Consider the following 20,620-nt stretch of genomic DNA (forward strand, 5'->3'; position numbering starts at 1 on the left):
ATTCCCTCTCTCAGGAAAGATGCTTTACATTATTTAATGAAGAAAGGTAATATTTTGAACTCCAGGAAAATAAAAATGTTACAGCTTTGAGGTTTTTATTTATTTATTTATTTTTAGTCTCATAGTATTTGGTGAATAAAGCTAAAAAAATTTAAAAAGCTACTTTTTAAAAAAAACTAAAAAGAGAAGTTGTCTCATCTTTTAAGAAGGCAAGTCCAAACATTTGGTACAGATGAAGGCTGGTCTAGCATTTAGCCAAATAATCTCAGTGTCTGATGGTTATGTAATAAAAGGTATTTGATTCAAAACAGTATGCCATGTTGGTCAGCAATATATGCTTCCACTAAATAACTGAAATACACAAATTGAAATAAAGTGAAATTCTTTTTCCAGAGTTAATGAAAGGTTCCTGTTTGTGAATTTTAGGCTTTGAAGTCCAGACCTTCCCGACAGCAGCAAGAATTTACTGGTGATTTATCTCTATTTGGACAAGTGGCGAACAGAGCGTTACTCTATGGAAAGCTGACATTCCCTACCTGTCAAGGCGGCTTTCCTAAAACCCCTTACACCGGCTCCCTTGGCTGCAGCTCCTCCTTGGGCTGTGCTCCAGGTGGGGCCCAAATGGGCAGTGGGGTTTGGCCTGGCATCAGCTCTCCTCTGGGGCCCTCCCCCTTTCATTGCTGTCACTCTGCGCACACACCCTAGGTCTGGGCAAAGCCTTATTCCTCTGTGTTGTCTTTGTGACAGTCAATACAGGAACTAATTCTAAGGCTAGTTTTTCCTGCATAAATAAAAGAGGCTTTTTCAGACCCTTCTAGAATTTTCCCAGGGGTCTATTCCACATATATAAATAGTGGCTGAACTTCCTTCCCCATCTTTAAGTGCACAATGTCTATCTGGGAGAGGACCATGCACTGGAACTGTCAAGACTGCATAACCTGTTGGAGACCAGAGAGCTTCACTGGGACAGGTGGTTTCTGGAAAAAAAGGCATCCAGTGTCCACAGGTACAGGGACACTGACAGCCATTGCTGGGTAGGATCCAAGCCAGAGACTCAGGGTGGAAGTTAGACTGTTTTTGGACACTCCTTGCATTGGGGTGTCTAGCCAACCCCCCTCCCATATTCCACTACAGTGCAATCATAAAAGAAAAAAAAAACTGATCCAGTCCATTCAGCATAGCTAATGTGTGTTACTGGATTTTCTTTTCTTATTTTGATACTTGCCTGGAAGCAACACAATTTTAACAACCATTGATATAAGCTAGTGCCAACAAGACATGGAATGATGAAGTTTACTTTCCTATTTTTTGAGTCTCTGGTTTTTATCTATCCTGAATGATAGGATATCATTTAACCTCAATCAGCTGACATTTCTGATACATTCCTGCACAAATCCCTTTGTGAGGTCATATCCTGGATGCAGAGAAAGCCCAGGACAAGAACCATCAACAAGGGCTCCTGGGTCAAGTTGGAGATACATGAACAAGTTAAAGGAATCATGAGCGAAGTTGCTGTGGAGGACAGAAGCACCAGAAAGAGCTGAAGAGCTGGCCACTGGTTGGGGGGCATCAGACCCTGGCTTTGTCCTTTACTAAACTGTATGGCTTTGATACAATGGGCAATGACTGGAAATTCTGAGCCCTGGTTTACATGTCTGAAAGGTGAAGGTAATGTGGCACCTACCTCACAGGTTGCAGGGAACCTTGAATGTGATGACTGTGCAGTGCTTAGCATTCTGTCAAACGTATGGTAGATGTCCATAGTCACCAGTGCTGGAGTGTTCCGGAGTCATGCAGAGGAGGCTTGTTCATGGGACAGGTGTGATTTTAGTTAGGAGGAGAAGAAAATGAGTACAACCTCTTCACCTGATTTCATGTCCCAAAATTACATCTTGTTTTCAGGTCATTTGGAAACATTTCTCATTGAAGAGGGGAAAAAAGAAACATAGTTGTGCTTTTGGTGGAATATTTCAAATCAGAGGTACCATGCACAACTTTGTTGCATACAAAAAGCCTAAAAGAGAAGAAGAGGAGGGACAGAAAAATGTTGTTTGTTTAATTTGAATGGAGAGTGAAGGAAAGAGTGATCGTCAAATAGTTTAGAGTCCTGTCATTTGGCTGAAATTCATTTCCAAATAAAACTCTCCACGGCATCATCTCTGCCTTTCCTCCCCTCCCTTCCTGCCCTAACTCACTCTTCACCAGACCGACCATCACCTTTCCCAAGGCAATGCCAAAAAAACACTGCACTTTTGTATTTCTAGCTGACTTCCTAACTAAAAACATGAATCCTTAGAACTGAGCTCTGAGTGAGGATTCCAAGCTCTAAGACATGTTCTGAAAGAACCAAGCTCGTCAATGACTTATGAATAGTGTTGATTATAACTCAACTACAGAATGGGATCAGGACATTTGAATATAAAATTGACCTGGACATTTAAATTTGAAATTTATGTTTTCATGATGCCAAATATTTGGAAAGAAAGGTTTTTCTAGAACAAAGGGATGTTTTTTCATTCATATTAGATGAGTTGGAAAAATTCTGAAGATTTCTTAAGATGTTGGCTAAGACACAGAAGAGCAAACATTTGGTTCTACATGGAAATTTGGGTGAGGCAGAATGCATCTACAACATGGTACTCGACCGGCCCCTTTCCAGATGTTGTGTCTGGCTTCACTCGGAATGTAAACGATGAACGCTTTCAGGACTCACGGCTAAGTGAGATGTGCTAATGCCTCAAAAGCATTGCTTACTCAGCTGTTTCTGCACAATGTACCTGGAACTCTGAGCAGAGTTTTTTTCTTTTTGTGCATCTATGTTGTTATTTTTATTGCCATTTCTGTGGATTATCCCAAGAGATAAGAAGTATGCAAATTAAAAAAAGAAGAAGAAGCATGCAGATTTTGAGCAGGCGGTGCCTCAAGATACTCTAATAGTTGTGCAGGAACCCAAACCCAGCTTGAAGAAATGATAGAAGTTAACTCTGGGATGGTATATTCCTGATCAGAGCATTCATCGCCAGTGGCATTCCCATCCACTATTTTTCTCCCAAGATTCTGTTATTCCTCATTAGGACAAAGGCTTCCCAGGAATGTCACTGGAACATCTGGTGGGGCTACAGACCACAGTGTCATTGCAGAAAAATCTGTTGCTGTCCTTGTAAAGAAAATGTTAAATTTAATAAGTCTGGAAAAGTGGAAATGTTAGGTTGACAGTAGAATTCTGGAAAGATTTGCATAGCTGATAATTGATGCCATGACTGTGCATGACATCACTGAAAGACTAAACAGGACAGAAAGAAGATGTTCAGGTAGGAAATACCAGACTTGAAAATCTCTAAAATGTCAGATATTGCACTATGTCTTTAATGTGTTGGAGGAATAAGAGCATTGGAGAGAATCCAGCAAGTCCAGCATCAGATACTGTAGGGGAAAGGGTGGAATTGAGAGAAAAATGTGAATTTGGACATCTGTTGACCCTCATAGGTGTTGAGGTGAGTAATGCTCTGCTGCCTGTATAGAATCTATTCAATTTGTGCTTGGTCATCTCCAGAACACAACTTGAGGGCTTGAAGCCATGTTTCACTTCCCGAGGTGGCATGCATTTCTAATAATCTTTAGGACTTCTCCAGAAAAGTCATTCAGAGCCTTTAGAGGTCAACAGCAGGAGGTTCATATTCCAGAAAATTCGAGCAGGTACATTCTAAGCCTGATTTAGTATGTTACCAAGAGCACAAACCACAGTTTCTTCACTATGGCAATTTCACATTCTGCGACCATGTTTGTCTATTAAATGCTAGGTGTTTCTGAATCACAGTGTTTTTTTTATTCTAGAACCATATACCAAAAAATAAAAATAAATAAAAAGTTTAAGACTAATAAGAAAAAGAGAAACTCCTTCTAATATCCACAGTTCATGATATCCCAAAGACATTTTTGCCTTTATCTGCTCATAATTTGAGCCCTACCTCTTCTAAGGCGTTGGCCTCTCAGTATTGCTGCAGATAATTCAGTGTTGGCCTCTTATGGTTGTGGCTTCTGAACTCACACTTATCTACAAGCTTGGAAAATTATACTGAAGCTGAGCCCAAGGAGTTTTAGTCCGGTCTAGAACTACGCTCCCCAGAGAGCCTCGCGGCAGGAGCCTCAATTTTTTTTTTTTCAGTTCACTTCTTTTATTATCAATCCATATACAATTACTTGTCTTCTGGTTTGTTGAAGCAATAGGTCAGACAACATTTGCCACAATAATGTCTGTCGAAGTGGCTAGCCATAAAAACTCCAGCACCACATTCATATGAAGGGCACTCTCGACGTAGGCGACTGATTTTGCCATTCTCATCCACCTTGTAGTATTTCAGGACGGCCAGCTTAACCTTATTTCTCTTATGCTTATTCTTCTTGGGAGTGGTGTAAGACTTCTTCTTCCTTTTCTTAGCACCACCACGAAGTCTCAACACAAGATGAAGAGTGGACTCCTTTTGAATGTTGTAGTCAGACAAAGTACGGCCATCCTCCAGTTGCTTGCCAGCAAATATCAGTCTCTGCTGATCAGGAGGGATTCCTTCCTTATCCTGAATCTATCATCACACAATTGGAGATTCCATATCATACTCTGCTACTACCATTAAAGACTTTCACACTGACACAAATGTTTAGCTACTTCTCTCTAATGGTTAAATTGCAAAATAAACCACATGTGGGCCTCTGTCTTAACTTGATGTCGAAGGAATAGCTAGCTAGCGGAGGGATTGTTGGATGACCTCGAGTCACCCACCAACATGAATCACCTGTTTTTTTTTTTTTTTTTTGAATCACCTGTTTTAAAAGATAAGGCAGTTGCATGCCGGTTTCCAAATCCAACTTCTGTTTTCTACATCAGACATCAAGCAGAACACCTGGGGAAGGTCTTTCTAGAGGAATTGTCCTCATTGTTGATGTATCAGGCTGGTTGTGTATCAGAATCACATGGAAAAGCTTGTTTAAAAGTATGGAGCCTCTGCAGTTTCCAGTTCAAAACATTTAGCCCAGAGCCTGGGAATCTGTATTTTAGCCAGCATTGCTTACCCATGGCTCTGGACTCACATTTAATATGTAGGATCTTACAGTAGATATGTCAAACCAGAGGAAGCATGCCCGTGGGCTCACAGACACAAGTCTTCTGTAAATGATGCAGAGTTCCATCACCTGCTTAGAGTTGCATTAATGACTGTCCTGTGCAAAGTCACTGGTCACACATAATTTCCTGGATGTGATCATTACTATATCTACCTCAGTTGACATTAGGACCATAAAAAGGGGCCTAATTGGAACTGTTTTCATCATTCTCTACAACCTTCAAATAAATGCTGGCTAGAAAAATCAGAGCAGGGATGCCCGAGTAGCTCAGTGTTTGAGCATATGCCTTAGGCTCAGGGTGTGATCCCAGGGTTGTGGGATCGAGTCTGCATCCGGCTCCTCTCTCTGCTTGCATCTCTGCCTCTCTCTGTGTGTGTCTCTCATGAATAAAATAAAAGCTTAAAAAAAGAAAAGAAAAATCAGAGCAGGTACCTAAGAGACCCTGATATTCTCAATGTTTACCATAAAGTAGCCCTTCAAGGCTGCTCATTTCTTAGCCCATCACTTTGAACTCAACAACCGAGTCCATCTTCTGTTCAGGTAATAACATCCTTGACGTCTCATGGCTTGCTTTAACCAACCCTTCAAAACTGGATGAGCTGAAAAGGAGTGTTCTAAGTTTTGGCTTGGCTTGCTCTATTTATCCTTCTTCCTAATAGGATCTGTTATCTTTGCTAATAGGCTTGACTCATCTGGGCCAATACCATGAGATCTTTGACATGAGTTATCCAGGTGGGTTGGGCTGATGTCACTGGGTCAACCTAGGAGAAGTGTGTTCTTCCCACATTGTTTTTGATGACAGCAAAACCATTAAGTGCACCTCCTCACAGTAGGGTTTTTCAGTGTGTGGCCCATAGACTCCTTTGCATTAGCATTCCCTAGGTATTTGCTAAAAAAACACTCTATTTTTTGGATCTCTATCCTGGCCCACTGAATCAGAATTTCTGGTGCTTTCTGGAGTCTGTATTTTTTAACAATCTTTTTGGGTAAGTCAAATATACAATAATGTTTTGGAACTAGGGCTCTAATTACGGAGTCACAGAATGAAGGAAACAACCATCTGCCACCTTTCACCGTGTCCGGCTCTGGAATAACACAGAGAAAGCCTTGGAAAGAAGTGTTCCGCTCAAGTGTGTAACTGTTAGTTTAAGGGTATTATTGCCAAGTCCTAAATCTGCCACACCTTCCAGCCCAGTAACCTCAGTAAAAGGTGCCACTACTCCTCACAGACATCCTTAACTCTCACTTGGACCCAACATCCAGCATTCACTCAGAAATCCTGCCAGTTTTACCACCTTCTCCAGCCTTGGCTTTTGCAATGGCCTCTGATGACCTTTCAAACAGTCAAAGTGTTTGTTTTAAAAGTACAAGTTAAGATATGTGGCAACTCTCCCCAAACATGTAGATGATTCCCAATCTCACTAAAGAATAAACTCTAAGATCCTTCCTGTGACCCCCAAGCTCCTATTTTGGGCCACATTGACCACTCAGCCCAAACCCCTGCCTTCCTCGCTATTCCTGAAGTGCATCAAGCATGCTCCCTTCAGGAGCTTTGCATTTGCTATACCCTTTGCTCTAATGCTTTGTCCCCAGATATCTTCCTGACTCAGTCTCTTGTTTCATTCGGGTCTCTGCTCAAATGGTATTGCATTGCCTCATCCCTGCTGGCCCATCGGGGGAACATAAAACCTCCTTTCTCCTTACCTTGCTTTGCTTTCATTCATACCAACTGCTCTGACATGTATTTTTATTTATCATCCTTTCCCTCACACTGGAGTGTAAAATCCATGGAAACAAGGTATTTTTCTATTTTTGTCATTGCTATTTCCTCCATGCCCTAAACAGTGACTGGCACAAATGATTGAGGAAATAAATAAATGAATGGGTGCTTGGACACCATGTTTTCAAATTGCATTCCTGGAGGACTTCACGAGGGAGGCACTGAGTGTGGCGGCTGTGCCTAGATCATCTTGCTAATGTGCAGTTCTGGTTACAGTCTCCACAGAGACAAAGTGATTATGACCAAATACTGCCCTTGAAATCTTCCCTCTCCCTTTTGCTTTGCTGATGTTCCTGGAGTGGTGTGTAACAGAGGTTGAGAGTTGAACCTGTCCACAGTACATCATACAGCAATGATCAAGGCCCACCCACCTGGACCACCTGGAGGCCTTGGCTCATCCTTTGCCAGCCTTATTTCCACCAACACCACAGATGGCATTTTTCAGCTTACTCCACTCCTAAGCTCATTTCCATGACTCCCTTTCTCACATGACTCATGCTTTCCACTTCCCACTCCGCATTCCTGACACTTTACACCTGTATCATGAGTTCCTTGGTCAAGGGCATCCATATTCCTTCTTCCCATACACTGGTCTCCTCTATCACTGGTCCTACTTCCCCACCTTTACAGCCATTTGCTGAAGCGATTCCCCCACTAACTTTCCAGGATCTGTTCTTTGTTAGGTGAGAGGTGCTCTGTGTCCACCTGCAGGGCCACCACTCATGAGCCATGAGCAGGAGCACTGGTTGTGGAGTATGTAGCTTTTCCAAAGGTTCACTTCTGGGACTGATTTTTAAATCCACTAATTTTAAGTTGCTTTGGGTGGCTTGGACATGTTTTCCCATTTCTAACTCAAGACTCTTTCTAGCACAGGTTTCTGTGCAGCCTTTACCAACACACTTCAGGATATTTAAATTGAATATTTTATTAAGTTATGTAATTTGAAAAAAAAATTAAGGAAAAAGTGTGAAGTGGCTTCCTATAGTTCCATCTGTTCTGATTTGCTAAGAAGGAGATAAGATCGGTTCCTTTTCCTCCTCTGTTCCTAGTGTTTGGCCTATGTTCGACATTCCCAACATGAAATGCACTCCGTTCTGCCTGTAGAAACCCAGAACCATGCCAAACAAGAAACACAAACGTGGTTGTGGTGCCCGAGGTCCTAGTCTGTGATCTTTCCCCACAGCTGGCATGTTCCCTCTGAGGCTCTGAGACATTCCTCATTAGCTCAGAATGGGGACTGAAAGGCATATCCAATTAAAGAGAAGGATAAAAGGCCCTCTCTTCTGCTGGTCTTCAAACCAAGTGCCAAAGAATAACCTTTGTACGGATCAGGATGGGAACTCCTGTCAGGAGTCAACCCCAAGTCTCCCTGGGGGCAACGCCTGCTGAGACCATGCACCTTACCTGTCCCCTCAGCAAAAGAGCATCTAGGTGGACCTGCCCAGCATGGTGGCAGCACAAAATCTGGAGCCAGAAGCACAGAGGAGCAGAAAATTCTAGGTGGGGCTAGCGGTCACTCCCTATCCCCACTTAGCTGCTATGCTTCAAGGTGCGTGGGTAAATTTGCAATAGTGTGGCTGTGAATGCTTCTGGTGATTGTTAGTGGTGGTGGGAGCGGGAGTGCTGCTGCTGCAATTTCAATCTTTGTGATCTGACTCAGACTTAGCAGTGCAATGTTTAACTTTTGTTTGTGGGAGGACTGTAAAGGTACCAAACAAACATAAAGTCTATCTGACCTTTAAGAGTGAGGACTGTACTAGTACTCTTCATCTAACTTTACCTACATAGCGCCCATCCTTTGATTCAGCATGTCTGTGATGCATGTGTACATGTGTGTGCGTGCACGTGTGTATGTACATGCACACGTGTGTGTGTCCCTGTGCACCAGTGTGCCTATGTGCCCATAGGTGTCATCTGTTATGTAGCAGGACATGTTGCTGGAATCTCCTCTTGTCTATCAATACACAAAACACACATATATACAATACCCATATACATAATCCCCATCCACACAGATTTCTCCTGTCTATAAATCCCCATAAAAGAGAGTGTTTTGTTTTATGGCTTGTGTTCTATTCAAGTTATTTTTAAAAATGTGTAGCACATCTATAGTTTTTTAGTTTTATTTGTATTTTTAAAATTTATTCTACGTGTCCCAGCAGGCACTACCACAACACACAGAAGCAAGTATCTTACGGTTTCTTGTGTTATGATATCCACTCACAGCTTGATCTGACCACAGGGAAAAGGAGTCAGCCACATTTTGGGTTATACACTGCTTTGACATCTACAAACATGACGTTTGACTGTCTCCATTATGTGATTCTTAGGGTCTGGCCTAGGACTTTAGAGTCAGTGAGAAGGGAGACCAACTTACTTATTATTCTTTATTAACTCATTCTTTGCACAAATACTTATTGAGTGCCTACCACATGTCAGGTACTGTGCTTCCAGTAGGAAGCAAAAGCAAGAAGTTCCTGCTATTGTGATAACTAAATGCCCCTGCCTCCAGGTAGACTAAAGGAACCACTGTTGGGTTATGTATCCATACATAACCAATGAAATGCAAAACATGATCTGAAAATTTGGTTTTTATACCAAAGAGTTAAATATTGAGTCACATTTTAGTTTAGTTGTTTTTATTTTTACATCTTATATTGGTGGCTTTTCATTTCTTATCGAATCTTTCATTCAACAAATGTTTCTTGCACATTCACTATATGCTGAATCTACAGTAGTGAACAAGCCACATATATATCTTCTATCCTTTGGAGCTGTCCAAACCAATATTTAAATGTTAATATACCACAGAGGCAAAATCAAGGCAAGCACAAGAGCAAGTGTTGTCTATCTAGTGTTTAACCTTTAGATCAGATTATCTGAGTGGGGAATGGGGCATAAGATTGGGAAATACATAAGTGAAACAAGATACAGCACAAACCTTCAGAAAGGCTGAGTCTCAAAATGTATTAGGACAGAAAGATTAGGGAAAGATGGGGGTGGTAGTTATAGGGTGGAAAGAATCCTGATTTCTGTCAGGGAGCATCATCTTCTATTGGTCAAGGAGAAGAATTCCAAAGCACAGTAGAGGTTGAAAATCAATGTTGATAATGAATAGATTATAGTCCTCAGGAGGAAAGAAAGCTGGATTCAAAGGCAAAGGCTTCTCATTGACAAGGAAAGAGATCATTATTCCTTAAATATAGCAGAGAAGGATGGAGTCAGTAATGATAAAAATGATTTGAACTGGAAATAAGCAAAGTTGAGAAAGTTCAAAATAAAAAATAAAAAAATAAAATTTCAAACTTCCCAGAAATAATAAGCTTAAAAGGGGCTTAGAAATGGGGACCTGAGAAGAAGGAAAAATCTGGTCCATGGCAAACTTGTAAATTGATCTCATCAATTATCTGACAAAATAGTGGACATTTTTACATTTCACAAATTAAAATGTCCATGACTCTGAGCCATATCTAGCTGGCCTTGGGAAGAACTCACATGATAAAAAGACACACCTAGAACAATCTGCAGTAACAGATGCATATCATAGAAAAATGCACATCATAGCCAACACCCACACATGATTTAGAAGAGCTGGATAAGCTTCAAGTCCCATTGGTAGGGAACCAGAAGCTCAGTGTAGTAGAATGGAAAGATCATGGACTTGGACTCACTCAGACTGGATGAGAACAAGTTCAGCCATTCACCAACTGAATGACACTGGGCAGAGGGCTTAGTAGCCACCCATCTCCTCAATGAATATTATAGTGCTTACCACATGGGCTTGTGGAAAGGGCTAATGTGGTGGTGGAGTTGAAGCATTCAGCACCAAAGAAGCACATTACATTACTTCTTTGTCTAGGATTTTTCAGATTTTGTTATAGGGCAGAAGATGGCCATCGGAAGATGGCTTTAAGTTCAGATTTGTCATTGTTCACAGTAGCCCTGTGAAGACAATGCCTTTACTAATAGTCTATGCTGTACATGTCTTAGATACAACCACTACAAGCTGCTCTGCCTACAACTTGTTTATTCAACGTGTCTATCTATCTATCTATCTATCTATCTATCTATCTATCTATCTATCATCTATCAATCATCTGTTATCTGTATGTGTCAGGGGTGCTTATTAATGGTTATTTCCCCGATTTGATTACTGTTACACTCTACCTTCTCCCTTCCTCTTAAAAAAAATAACCATTTTCTCCCCAGGTCTCAGTAATTATGTAAATGAATTATTAAAAGTATAGATAGTAAGCATGTGTTTATAAGCTTCCATGATTGCTGTATTACCCATAATTTACTTTATAATACTTGAGCACAAAGAGAGAAAGAGAGATGTAAAATTACGTGCCTGTTGCTTGGGTTGAGTTACAATTCAAGTACTCATGGTGCTCCCACCAAGGAGCCACACTTCCCTTCCATTAGAGAGGCAGCCAATCTCCAGAGACAGTGATAACAAAAGCTCCTTTTATTTACATTTCAAATACTATCTAAAGCTGGTTATTATAAAGTGTATTTTCAGTGAAATTTGTGGCCTGTTAGTAAGCTGATACACATTAAAAATGTGTTCGTATTTGGTGAAATTGAAGGTAATCAAGGTATGTAGATTGGCAAAATCTTGCAGAGGTGTACTCCTGCATAAACAGGGACATGCAACCAGAGGGCTGACAATTCTGAGGCTTGACCTTTTTTTGTTCTATATGCAACTAGGGATCCATAGGGTTCTGTCTGCCTGAAATCAGCCACATTATTAGCAAAAGCTTGTCTGTGAGACCTTGGAAGGCCACCTTACACAAACCTTCCAAATGAGGCTGTGGTCATATTATCTCAAGGACAGAGAGTGAGAAATTCATTGAGCAGCATAACAGCTTATAGGAGCTACTTCTGGGCTTGCCTGACAATAACTGTTTATTTTTAAAAGTCTGTATGTGTGTCAGAATTTTATCTGAAACTGATTTTCATTGTGGCTAGGAGCCAGGTTGTAGGAAGAGCCATCCACATCTAATTTTTTTGGAGGCTACCATTTTCCATCAAAAGACTCCTAACTTCTGCACAATAAAATCACCTAAGGTCAGCTGGCAATACTCATAAAGTTAAGTAATAATATAATCATGAAAATACCACTAATCCTATTCGGGTAAAAGTCCCCCTTGAATTTCAGATAGAAAGTTTCTCCCATAAGATCAACATTTTGGACAATGTACAAGATCCTTTCACATTCAGGTGTCCATGACCATCAGAAGATTTCAAATTGTTACCTTTATGGTTTATGTACATGCTACCTGAAATGTGCTTTTGCTTTTCCTTTCCTATCATCTTTCAATCTAGATGGGAACTGCCAGCTACATGAGAGCCCTGGTTTGTTTTAATATCTGACATTCTCCATCCAAATCCCTGCTGCAGAGATGCTGATTTGAGTTCTATGGGGGAAGACACAATGACTTTTTTGTTCATCCTTATATTCTCCATGTCCAGCATGGTCAGATCCATAAATGATGCTCAGCGAATATAGGTCAAATGAATGAAAGAAACAGTAAATAAGTGAGTATTTTTCTTTCTCTCTCTTCATACTCTTGGGTGGTTGGCTAACTATCTGCTTCATGGGAGTCTGTAGGGGTGGGACCTGACAATTGGATGCTGCAGCCGAGTGCTACAGCAGGATATTGCAGGAACCCCATCTTGGGCAAGTCACTGTTAATGAGTCTTCTCTCTAGTTAGGTCTCCACAGGTTCTTGGACAAAATTTCCCTGAGACTTACCCAAGTCACAAATTTAATGACTTTAAAGAAAATGTGTAATCTCTGGAAATAATGATGTACTACTTTAAGGGGAAAAACTGAAATTATACAGATGAAGAGCTGCTTAAAATAAAAATAAATATAAGAAAATCCCTATTCCACTCAGTTTTGGAAGTCAAAGCTTTTGTTCATACTATACAAAGAACCAAGGTATGATTTTTCTTGTGGCTTCTTCAAGGAGGGCACAATTTGAAAGGCTCCTCAGGATGGCCCTATAAAATCCCTTGGAGAATACTGTCTCCTAAATCAGAGGTGGCAAATTTATGATGCTTGGCCAAACTCAGCCTGCTGCCTGCTTTTGTAAATAAAGTTTTATTGTCACACAACTACACCCATTCATTTACATTTTGTCTATGGCTGCTTTCCTGCTGCAATACATCATCAAATAGTTGCAACAGAGACTCTCTGGCAGGTGAAGCCTAAATATTTACTACCTGGACCTTTAAAGAAGTTTGTTGATCTCATCCTAAATGTCTTCAAGACTTATCCTTTAGCCACAAGTAATAATGACCCTCTCTATATAATTAAAACAACCAAAATAATAGTAGAAGGCATATAATATGCCTTAGAAGTACTGGGATTAATTATTTAGTTATGAAAAGGGTGAGATGTGTTATTGGTTTATTTAAACTTTGCCTTATCCTACAAAAGTTTGAGGTGGTTTATAAAAACATGCAATATGATCACAAAATTAAAGTCCTAAACAGAGAAGATATAAATTAAAATAGAAGGTGAAAATAAAGTAGAAGTTTTTCTCTGCTTGGGTTTTACCCTTTAATTCTGCACTATTTTATATTAATATTACATCCATTGCTTATTTCTATTTGCTGTTCTATCAGATCTTAGTTCTTTCCAAACCTTTTCAATTATTAAATATTTCAGAGTTTACTGATGAATATTACAAGCATCCATGCGCATATCACTCACATTTTTCAAAGGAGCTTTAAAAAAATGGTACCATATTTGCTTGGACAATCTTAAAATAAGACACACAGTGTTCATTGATACCATAACTCACTGGTATCCCATTGGCTTCTTTTACCAAAAAACTTCTATTCTGAAGGTGGTTCACATACCACTGATCTATATCTTAAAATTCACAATATATGTATGTTCCCATAAAGAATGTTTCATTTTTTAATTTATATGAATGAGGTATTATTTGTATATAATATTTCTGCAATTTGCTTTATTTCCCAACATTAGATTTTACAAAGTCATCTATGCTGAAATAAGTAGATGCAGTTTACCGATTTTAATAACTGTGTAGGAATTAAAATATACCTCTAGTTCATTGCCAATGAATGGACATTTAGATTATTTCATTTTTGAAACAAATGCTGCTTCTGTTGAACCACTATGTTGTATACCTGAAAATAATGTAACATTGTGTGTCAACTATACTCAAATAAAAAACATCTAAGCAATCACCAAAAAATAAGAAATAAAAATAAAAAGTGCTTTCAATGAACATTCCTCCTTGCATGGGATGGGAATGTCTTTAGGGTTTACACCTGAAAGAGTAATAGGCAGATCATAGGGTATATAGTAAAGTTTAACTTTACTAGAAAATTGCTAGGACGCCTGGGTGGCTCAGTGGTTGAGTGTCTGCCTTTGGCTCACGGCATGATCCTGGAGTTCCAGGATCGAGTGCCGCATCGGGGTCCTCGCGTGGAGTCTGCTTCTGTCTCTGCCTCTGTGTGTATGTGTGTGTCTTTCATGAATAAATAAATATAATCTTTAAAAAAAATTTTTTTAGGGATCCCTGGGTGGCGCAGCGGTTTAGCTCCTGTCTTTGGCCCAGGGCGTGATCCTGCAGACCCGGGATGGAATCCCACGTCGGGCTCCCAGTGCATGGAGCCTGCTTCTCCCTCTGCCTGTGTCTCTGCCTATCTCTCTCTCTCTCTCTGTGACTATCATAAAAAAAAAAATAATAAAAATAAAAATAATAAAAATAAATAAAAATTTTTTTTTAAATTGCCAAATGTTCCTTTGAATTGCTAATATGATTTTATACTTCAACCATTAGAAGTATAACCATTGCTCTTTACCCTAAAGAGCAAATCCTCAAAAGGACACAGGAAGTAAACAGAAATAAAAAGCAAGAAATAAAAAAGGAAGATGCAGCTGGAAATGTGTAAGAAGCCCAACCATGGAAGGTTTTCTGATACTCCTGTAGAGTTCTAACTGTACTCCATGAGGGATGGAAAGCCTTCAAAATCCCTGATATGTGCTCCAGCTCACAGGTGGATATTCTCTTTGCTTCTTTCTTGAATCTTAAACACATGCTAAAGCAAGAGCCTTGAAAATTGGCAGTAGTTTCAAATACTTATTGAATAAGATCTTAGAAATGCTAAGAGTCAGGTGTTTGTAGACTCTCTCTGGTCTCAGTTACCAGGAGATAATTTCCTGAATATTCTCTGGCCTTCAACATCTCGTCAGAAATCCTATAAGAAATATTACACATCCCATAAAAAGACTATGTCCAGTACCTTCTTGATCCATGGAGAAGCCACTACAGTAGACTAAAATCTGTTTAAAATGATGAATGATTGTTTCACCTAGTTTGGGTACAGATGAGTTTGTCTAGTCCAACACAATTCATTGATCGGTCTCTCTTGTCATCATTTCTTCCATTTTATCCTAAAGATCTCTTGACGTGCTGTGCAAAGGCAGATCTAACCTGCTTCTGACATTTTTGTGCATCTGTCCTTACCTTCTGCCAGCCACCTAGAAGGGTGGCTATTTGAACAAGGATGAAATCACAACTCCTGGATGCCTGAGCTGGTTCACCTTCTTAGAGTGTTCTAGAGATGCTATAGGAAGAATGTTCAGCACCTTTATCTCAATAGGAAAACTCATTTGTTTCTTCCAGCCTTCCTGGGTCAAGCAGCCACAGATGGAAGCAGAGGCAGAGCAATCTAGATCCTGAGGGTGGAATAAACGGAAAATTATTATTCCAAGACCTCTGAGAAGGTGTGTGCCTACACACAGAGCAGGAATTCTTTCATTTTGGATTTCTACATTTGCAAATGAAAGAAAGACACTTTAAAATAGGAGAGGGGATAAAAGAACCCCAAACCTCAAGAAAGAAGTTGTAGAGTAGGGGCTGAAGTTGGCCCTAGAGGTGACCAAGGACTAGAACTGTCCACTGTCCTTGTTCTCTTTGCATGCTTGCCTCTTCATTCCTGGTTGGCTGTCAGAGGAAGCTGGAGTTAGGGCTTCTTCCAGAATGCTGGGACTTGTCTCCTTGCAATGCTGGGAACATGGAGGAACTAGGACCCTCCATATCAGTGCTAATTAAAAGAATTTTCATAGAAGACTCTGATTCGTTCAGCTTAGGTAGTCCAGCCCACCAGTGTCCAGGGTATCAAAGAGTCATGACTGATAATTTTAACAGAGCCAGTGATTGAATGGGAGAAATACATATTTCACCTGAAAGACAGACACAATCATGGGTGACTTCTCCTCATGGTAATACATCTATAAAGATGCCACAAGGACTTTATGCCAAAACATTCCAAAACTTCCAGATTCAGATAGCTTTGCCTTGATCAATATGGCATAGAAAATAATTTTCTTCCATTATATTTTTGTCTTCTAATTCTAATGATCACTTTTTGGGGTCATTTCCAATAGCTCTGGATTTTCTTCTTACCTATGAGACTCCTTAAGCAAACATTTAATACAAATATCACCCAAAGCATTAAGGTCTTAGGGCTTTGCTGAGGCCACAGAGCCTTGTCCTCTCCTGTGGTCAGTGAAACCAATTTTCAAGTGCTCCCTTGCTCTATAGTAATGAGGGCCATGCTGCATGGTTCATACCGAAACAAGATGGGGGGAAATACTGTAGGGACACTCTTAGGCCATGCCCACAAGAGGACATGCTTTCCATGGCGAATACTACTTTAAACCTGAATTGACAGCTGAATTCATCCTATGTGGGTTTCACTGGCTACTTTCCTAGGACAGGTTTGGATTTTATGTTATTTTTTGGAGGAGAAAGAGAAGACCTCATCTTGGAAATACCTCTCATTTTACAAATGAGAAAACCGTGGCCCAGAGATATCACATGACATGGACAGAACCATGAAGCCCACAAAGAGTGACCCAAGATCCCTTGAGGAATTTCATTATAGGAACATCTATTAGACCCCTGCTGTGTACATCACTTGGGCCTTTGGGTAGGGGAAGTGATATAAAGGAGGCTAAAGCATGATCCCCTTTTTCTGTGAACCTCCAGATTAGGGTCCCCAACCACATAGATGAAAACTCTGAGAATGCAGATACACAATTGACATTTTTTCCCTAATGGAGGATCTTATGATTAGTTAAATGAATCTCAACATGCAAATTATCACAACTGTTTATCCTATATGTAGATTCTACCACACAGATTAAATAAATTCTTTGCAACACAGAGATCCCTCATGATACTTCTCACATATTACCTATCATGCTTTGGGCATGGCTCTGCACATAGAACATCAAATAAATGTTGCTGACTGCCTGACCATCAGTCCCTCCTGGCCACAGATGGTGTCAGGGTTGGTAGCTGTGGTCTCCTAAGGGTTAACTGAGAAAGGAGTGTGGGATTCCAGGGCCTGCAGTTGATTTCCAAGAGTCCCTCCTAGCAGGGCGAATGCCAGCACAACATCTGGTGTGCACCTGAATAAATCCAAGTAGTTTCCTTTTCAATATTGTATAAATTCTGCACCTTGACTCATGGCTATTAAACCCACTGTGGTAAGATATCCAGCAAGCATGGCAGTATTTCATTCATGAGGGAGGACCACTCCAAGAAGAGCAGCATGAAGCCATCTCCACCCACCCTGCACCCCAAAGCCTCTGGAGAAAGCTGTCGTCTAGGCTCCTTCTGCTCATAATTCTATTTAGCTCATTCAGTTTTTAAGGCAGGTTTTCCATTTGAAGATATACTCTCTCTTACTCTCTCCTGCCCCCAGATTCCTTCTTTTCCTCCTCCAGACTCAGTTTCCCCCCCTCCAAAGTCACAGCCATCAACAGCCTGTCTACCTCTTCTTGTGTATTCTGATCAACTGAGACTTATCACCAATGTGGCTTAAATTAAAAGCAGGCCCTTTGGAGGGATGCTGGCTGTCTGCCCTCCCTCTTTCTCCTTTGCTTCTACTTCGTGCTGCTAAACACAATTCTTTGAAGGGCTCCTGGCAGAGTCGGTAGTCCACAATCCTGGCCTCTGTCACTTTCCCCGAGTGAGAGCTCAAGCTGGAATTACAAAATATACTAGGGATCAACAGGTTCTAGAAGGCTATTTGGCCCTGTGCCCCCACTGTGCAGAGGAAATAAATGAAGCCTCCAATAGGATCTTGTTGCTCCTCAGGTCAACAAGGGTCCTCATGCCTTATGGCCTTGCATCCTCTCCCCTCTATTTCTGCATACCCCTCTCATCTTTGCAACTGTGTGGTGAACTCCAACTCATCATGTCTCACTAAGCTGTAAAGGTACCACATCTGAGAAATTTACTTTGCACTCCCTGCCCCCCACCTCATCACTCTGCCCTGGAAATTGTTATTCTCTCTTTGGGCTTCCTAGTTTTGCATAACACAACCATTACAGCTTCTCACAGTGCATGACAGATGCTGCTTACTTCCTCACCTCACCCTTCCCCCATTAAAACAGGCTGTGAAACAAAGATTCTAATGCTTAACACTTAACCTGGGACAGAACCTGGGGAGCCACCAGTGGGAGATGGGAAGAAAGGAGGAACATGGAAAGGTGAGCACTACTCAGTTTCTGCCTGTGGATAGTGGGGCTCATTGTAAGGACACACCTCAGAGAATTATCCCACTAAAGAGCAAGGAAGCTGGTCCATTAATCTACTGAACAATGAACTAGGTGCCTCATTTTTAGGAGGTTGCTTCTGAAACATGAACTCCCTGGCATGTCTCGCCCCCTTCAAGCTTCGGGCAAAGCACACTCTCAGCCAGAGGAAGTTCTTAGGCAGAAAGACCTGGAACTAACCACTGGGGACCTCCAGCATGGGCCAAGGGTGTTTTCTAGGGCACCCGCTTGTCTGTGCCCAGAGAATCAGAGCCTGGATGATACTCTCTCAGCATCGCCAATATATGGCCCATAAGAGGCATACTCCTTATTTTAGTTGAACTCAAAAATGAATTTATAACCTTACAAAACTAAGGGACAGATGTAAACTTGAAGCTGGGCTCTTGGCTCAATACTTTTCCAGAGAACTTTTTAGAATTTTCACTCAAATATCCATCTTCTAACGTCAGAGGATTTGGATGTATAATATTCTCTAGAGTCTTGAGCATTTAGTCTGGAGTAGCCTGCTACCACCAGAGCACTTCTTTGGTGCTTATTTTTTAAATTTCTACAGATTACATTCTATTCCATAGCACATCCACATTTCCTTTTGTATTATTTAAACATTTCAATTACCAGGTAAATTATTACCTGTTGCTTGTGCGCTTTTGGTGAGAGATTAATGTTCCAGGGTACTTTTCTTGGGCTTCATGTATATCCCAGCTCATGCCACCCTCCCACCCCCCACCTCCCAGTGAGGGTCACAGTTCCTCTTTCATGGGGCAACTACATGTGATGATTGCCCTGAACTCTGCCACCTAGGACATTACATGGGACATTTCTAGGCCTCCTGCCCTCAGCCCTGGGCTCCATGCATGTATGCATGTACATATGTGCATATGTATTATATAAATAAGACCTGCAGAGAGGAAGCTCATGGAGCTCATTCTCTGCTTTATGTGCCTGCATTTTCTCATCTTCAAAACCTTCAGTGACCGTTCTTCCCTCAATTCTGATGTCACCACCTCCAGGAGGTCTTCTTTGGAACTCCCTGTAAGTGGAATTCACTGTTGCCTCTTTGTGCTTTCGGTATTTCCTTGGTGCCTGCATAATGGTATAGTAGAGGTAGATGCCATCTCAGATTGAATTCTCCCAAAAAAGAGATCATGAAATAAGGATTCCAGTGCAAGTAGTTTATTTGACAGTGAGTGATCCCAGGAAGTTTACTCAACACTTTCATACATACTGCTCTGTTGCTTTAGTCCCTCTGAGAAACAGACCCTAGCACAGCTGTTCTACCCTCCAGTGTTTTGCTGCCCACAGGCCACTTAATCCAGGCTCATTGCCTCTACCTTTGAGGTTACTCTGGGGTGCTACAGGGAAAATTTGCTTTGTAACTATTCTCCCTTGCCTGTATAGGACTGCAAGTCACTTGGTTCTGTGGATTTCTCTCAATATAGTCCTATCTTCTCTTCATCTTTCAGAATTGTCTCAGTCCTGGTATGCCCAAAGCCCCATCCCTGCATTGCAGAGCCAAAGGGGATTTTGTTGAGTAGACACTCCCTATGAGTCAGGTGGGGAATCCACTGAATTGGGGGAAAGAAAGGTGTCAGGAATAGAAAAAAATATGCCAAGATAGTAAATTTAGACAAAAGCATGCAGGTAAAGCAGACTTTGGGGATAATAGTCACTATTTAGAGAGTTGGCTGGTAGACTTATCAATGATTTCACCTTCCTACAACCCTTAGTATTAAGAGAGCCCAGTATCCAGTATTTTACTGAGTAGAGTATAAAGTTTTGTTAAATACAAGCTTCACTGACTACCGCCCTGGTTACTCTGATACTCTGTCCCTGTATTATAATTAGAAGAAACCAAACATGTAAATAGAGTTAAGAGTCCCTGGTGGCAGGACAAAACTTGTTCTTGCTTTAAAAGAAAGTTCAGAGATTTGTGCAAGATGGAACATGAGAGCAAAGGTGAGAGAATGAAGAACAAACATTTGGATTTTGTATAAATAGAAAATGAGATTTTTCAGGCAGGGGAGCATCTGGGGAAAGTGCATTCATGTCTCTGATCCTTCTACCTGGGTGGTGGCTACCAGAGCCAATCAAACAGGTAGTCGAAT

At 40.9% G+C, this 20,620-nt stretch overlaps 1 protein-coding gene and 1 long non-coding RNA gene across 2 annotated transcripts; one reads left to right on the plus strand and one right to left on the minus strand.

Moving 5' to 3' along the window:
- Nucleotides 1–4,150: 4,150 nt before the first annotated feature.
- Nucleotides 4,151–7,296, minus strand: LOC121477878 (ubiquitin-40S ribosomal protein S27a-like). The gene is made up of 2 exons (XM_041732404.1): nt 7,270–7,296; nt 4,151–4,580 (listed from the first exon to the last, which is right to left on the minus strand). Exons 1-2 carry the CDS (start codon nt 7,294–7,296, stop codon nt 4,197–4,199), a joined length of 411 nt encoding a protein of 136 aa, XP_041588338.1. The 3' UTR covers nt 4,151–4,196.
- An 863-nt stretch (nt 7,297–8,159) lies between these two features.
- Nucleotides 8,160–14,505, plus strand: LOC121477799. Its single transcript, XR_005984379.1, has 3 exons — nt 8,160–8,447; nt 12,227–12,439; nt 14,455–14,505. It is a non-coding gene; the product is annotated as an uncharacterized LOC121477799 (long non-coding RNA).
- Nucleotides 14,506–20,620: the final 6,115 nt, after the last annotated feature.

Source organism: Vulpes lagopus, chromosome 18 (genome assembly GCF_018345385.1).
Source record: "Vulpes lagopus strain Blue_001 chromosome 18, ASM1834538v1, whole genome shotgun sequence".
Classification (NCBI taxonomy): Eukaryota; Metazoa; Chordata; class Mammalia; order Carnivora; family Canidae; genus Vulpes; species Vulpes lagopus.

What these genes read in the sequence shown, in the direction of transcription:
- LOC121477878 (XM_041732404.1), bottom strand. Translation starts at nt 7,296, where the DNA reads ATGAGCCAAGGCCTCCAGGTGGTCCAG. An exon ending in AAGGCCTCCAGGTGGTCCAG is followed by an intron (nt 4,581 to 7,269) that starts GTGGGTGGGCCT and finishes GTGTGATGATAG; the next exon opens with ATTCAGGATAAGGAAGGAAT.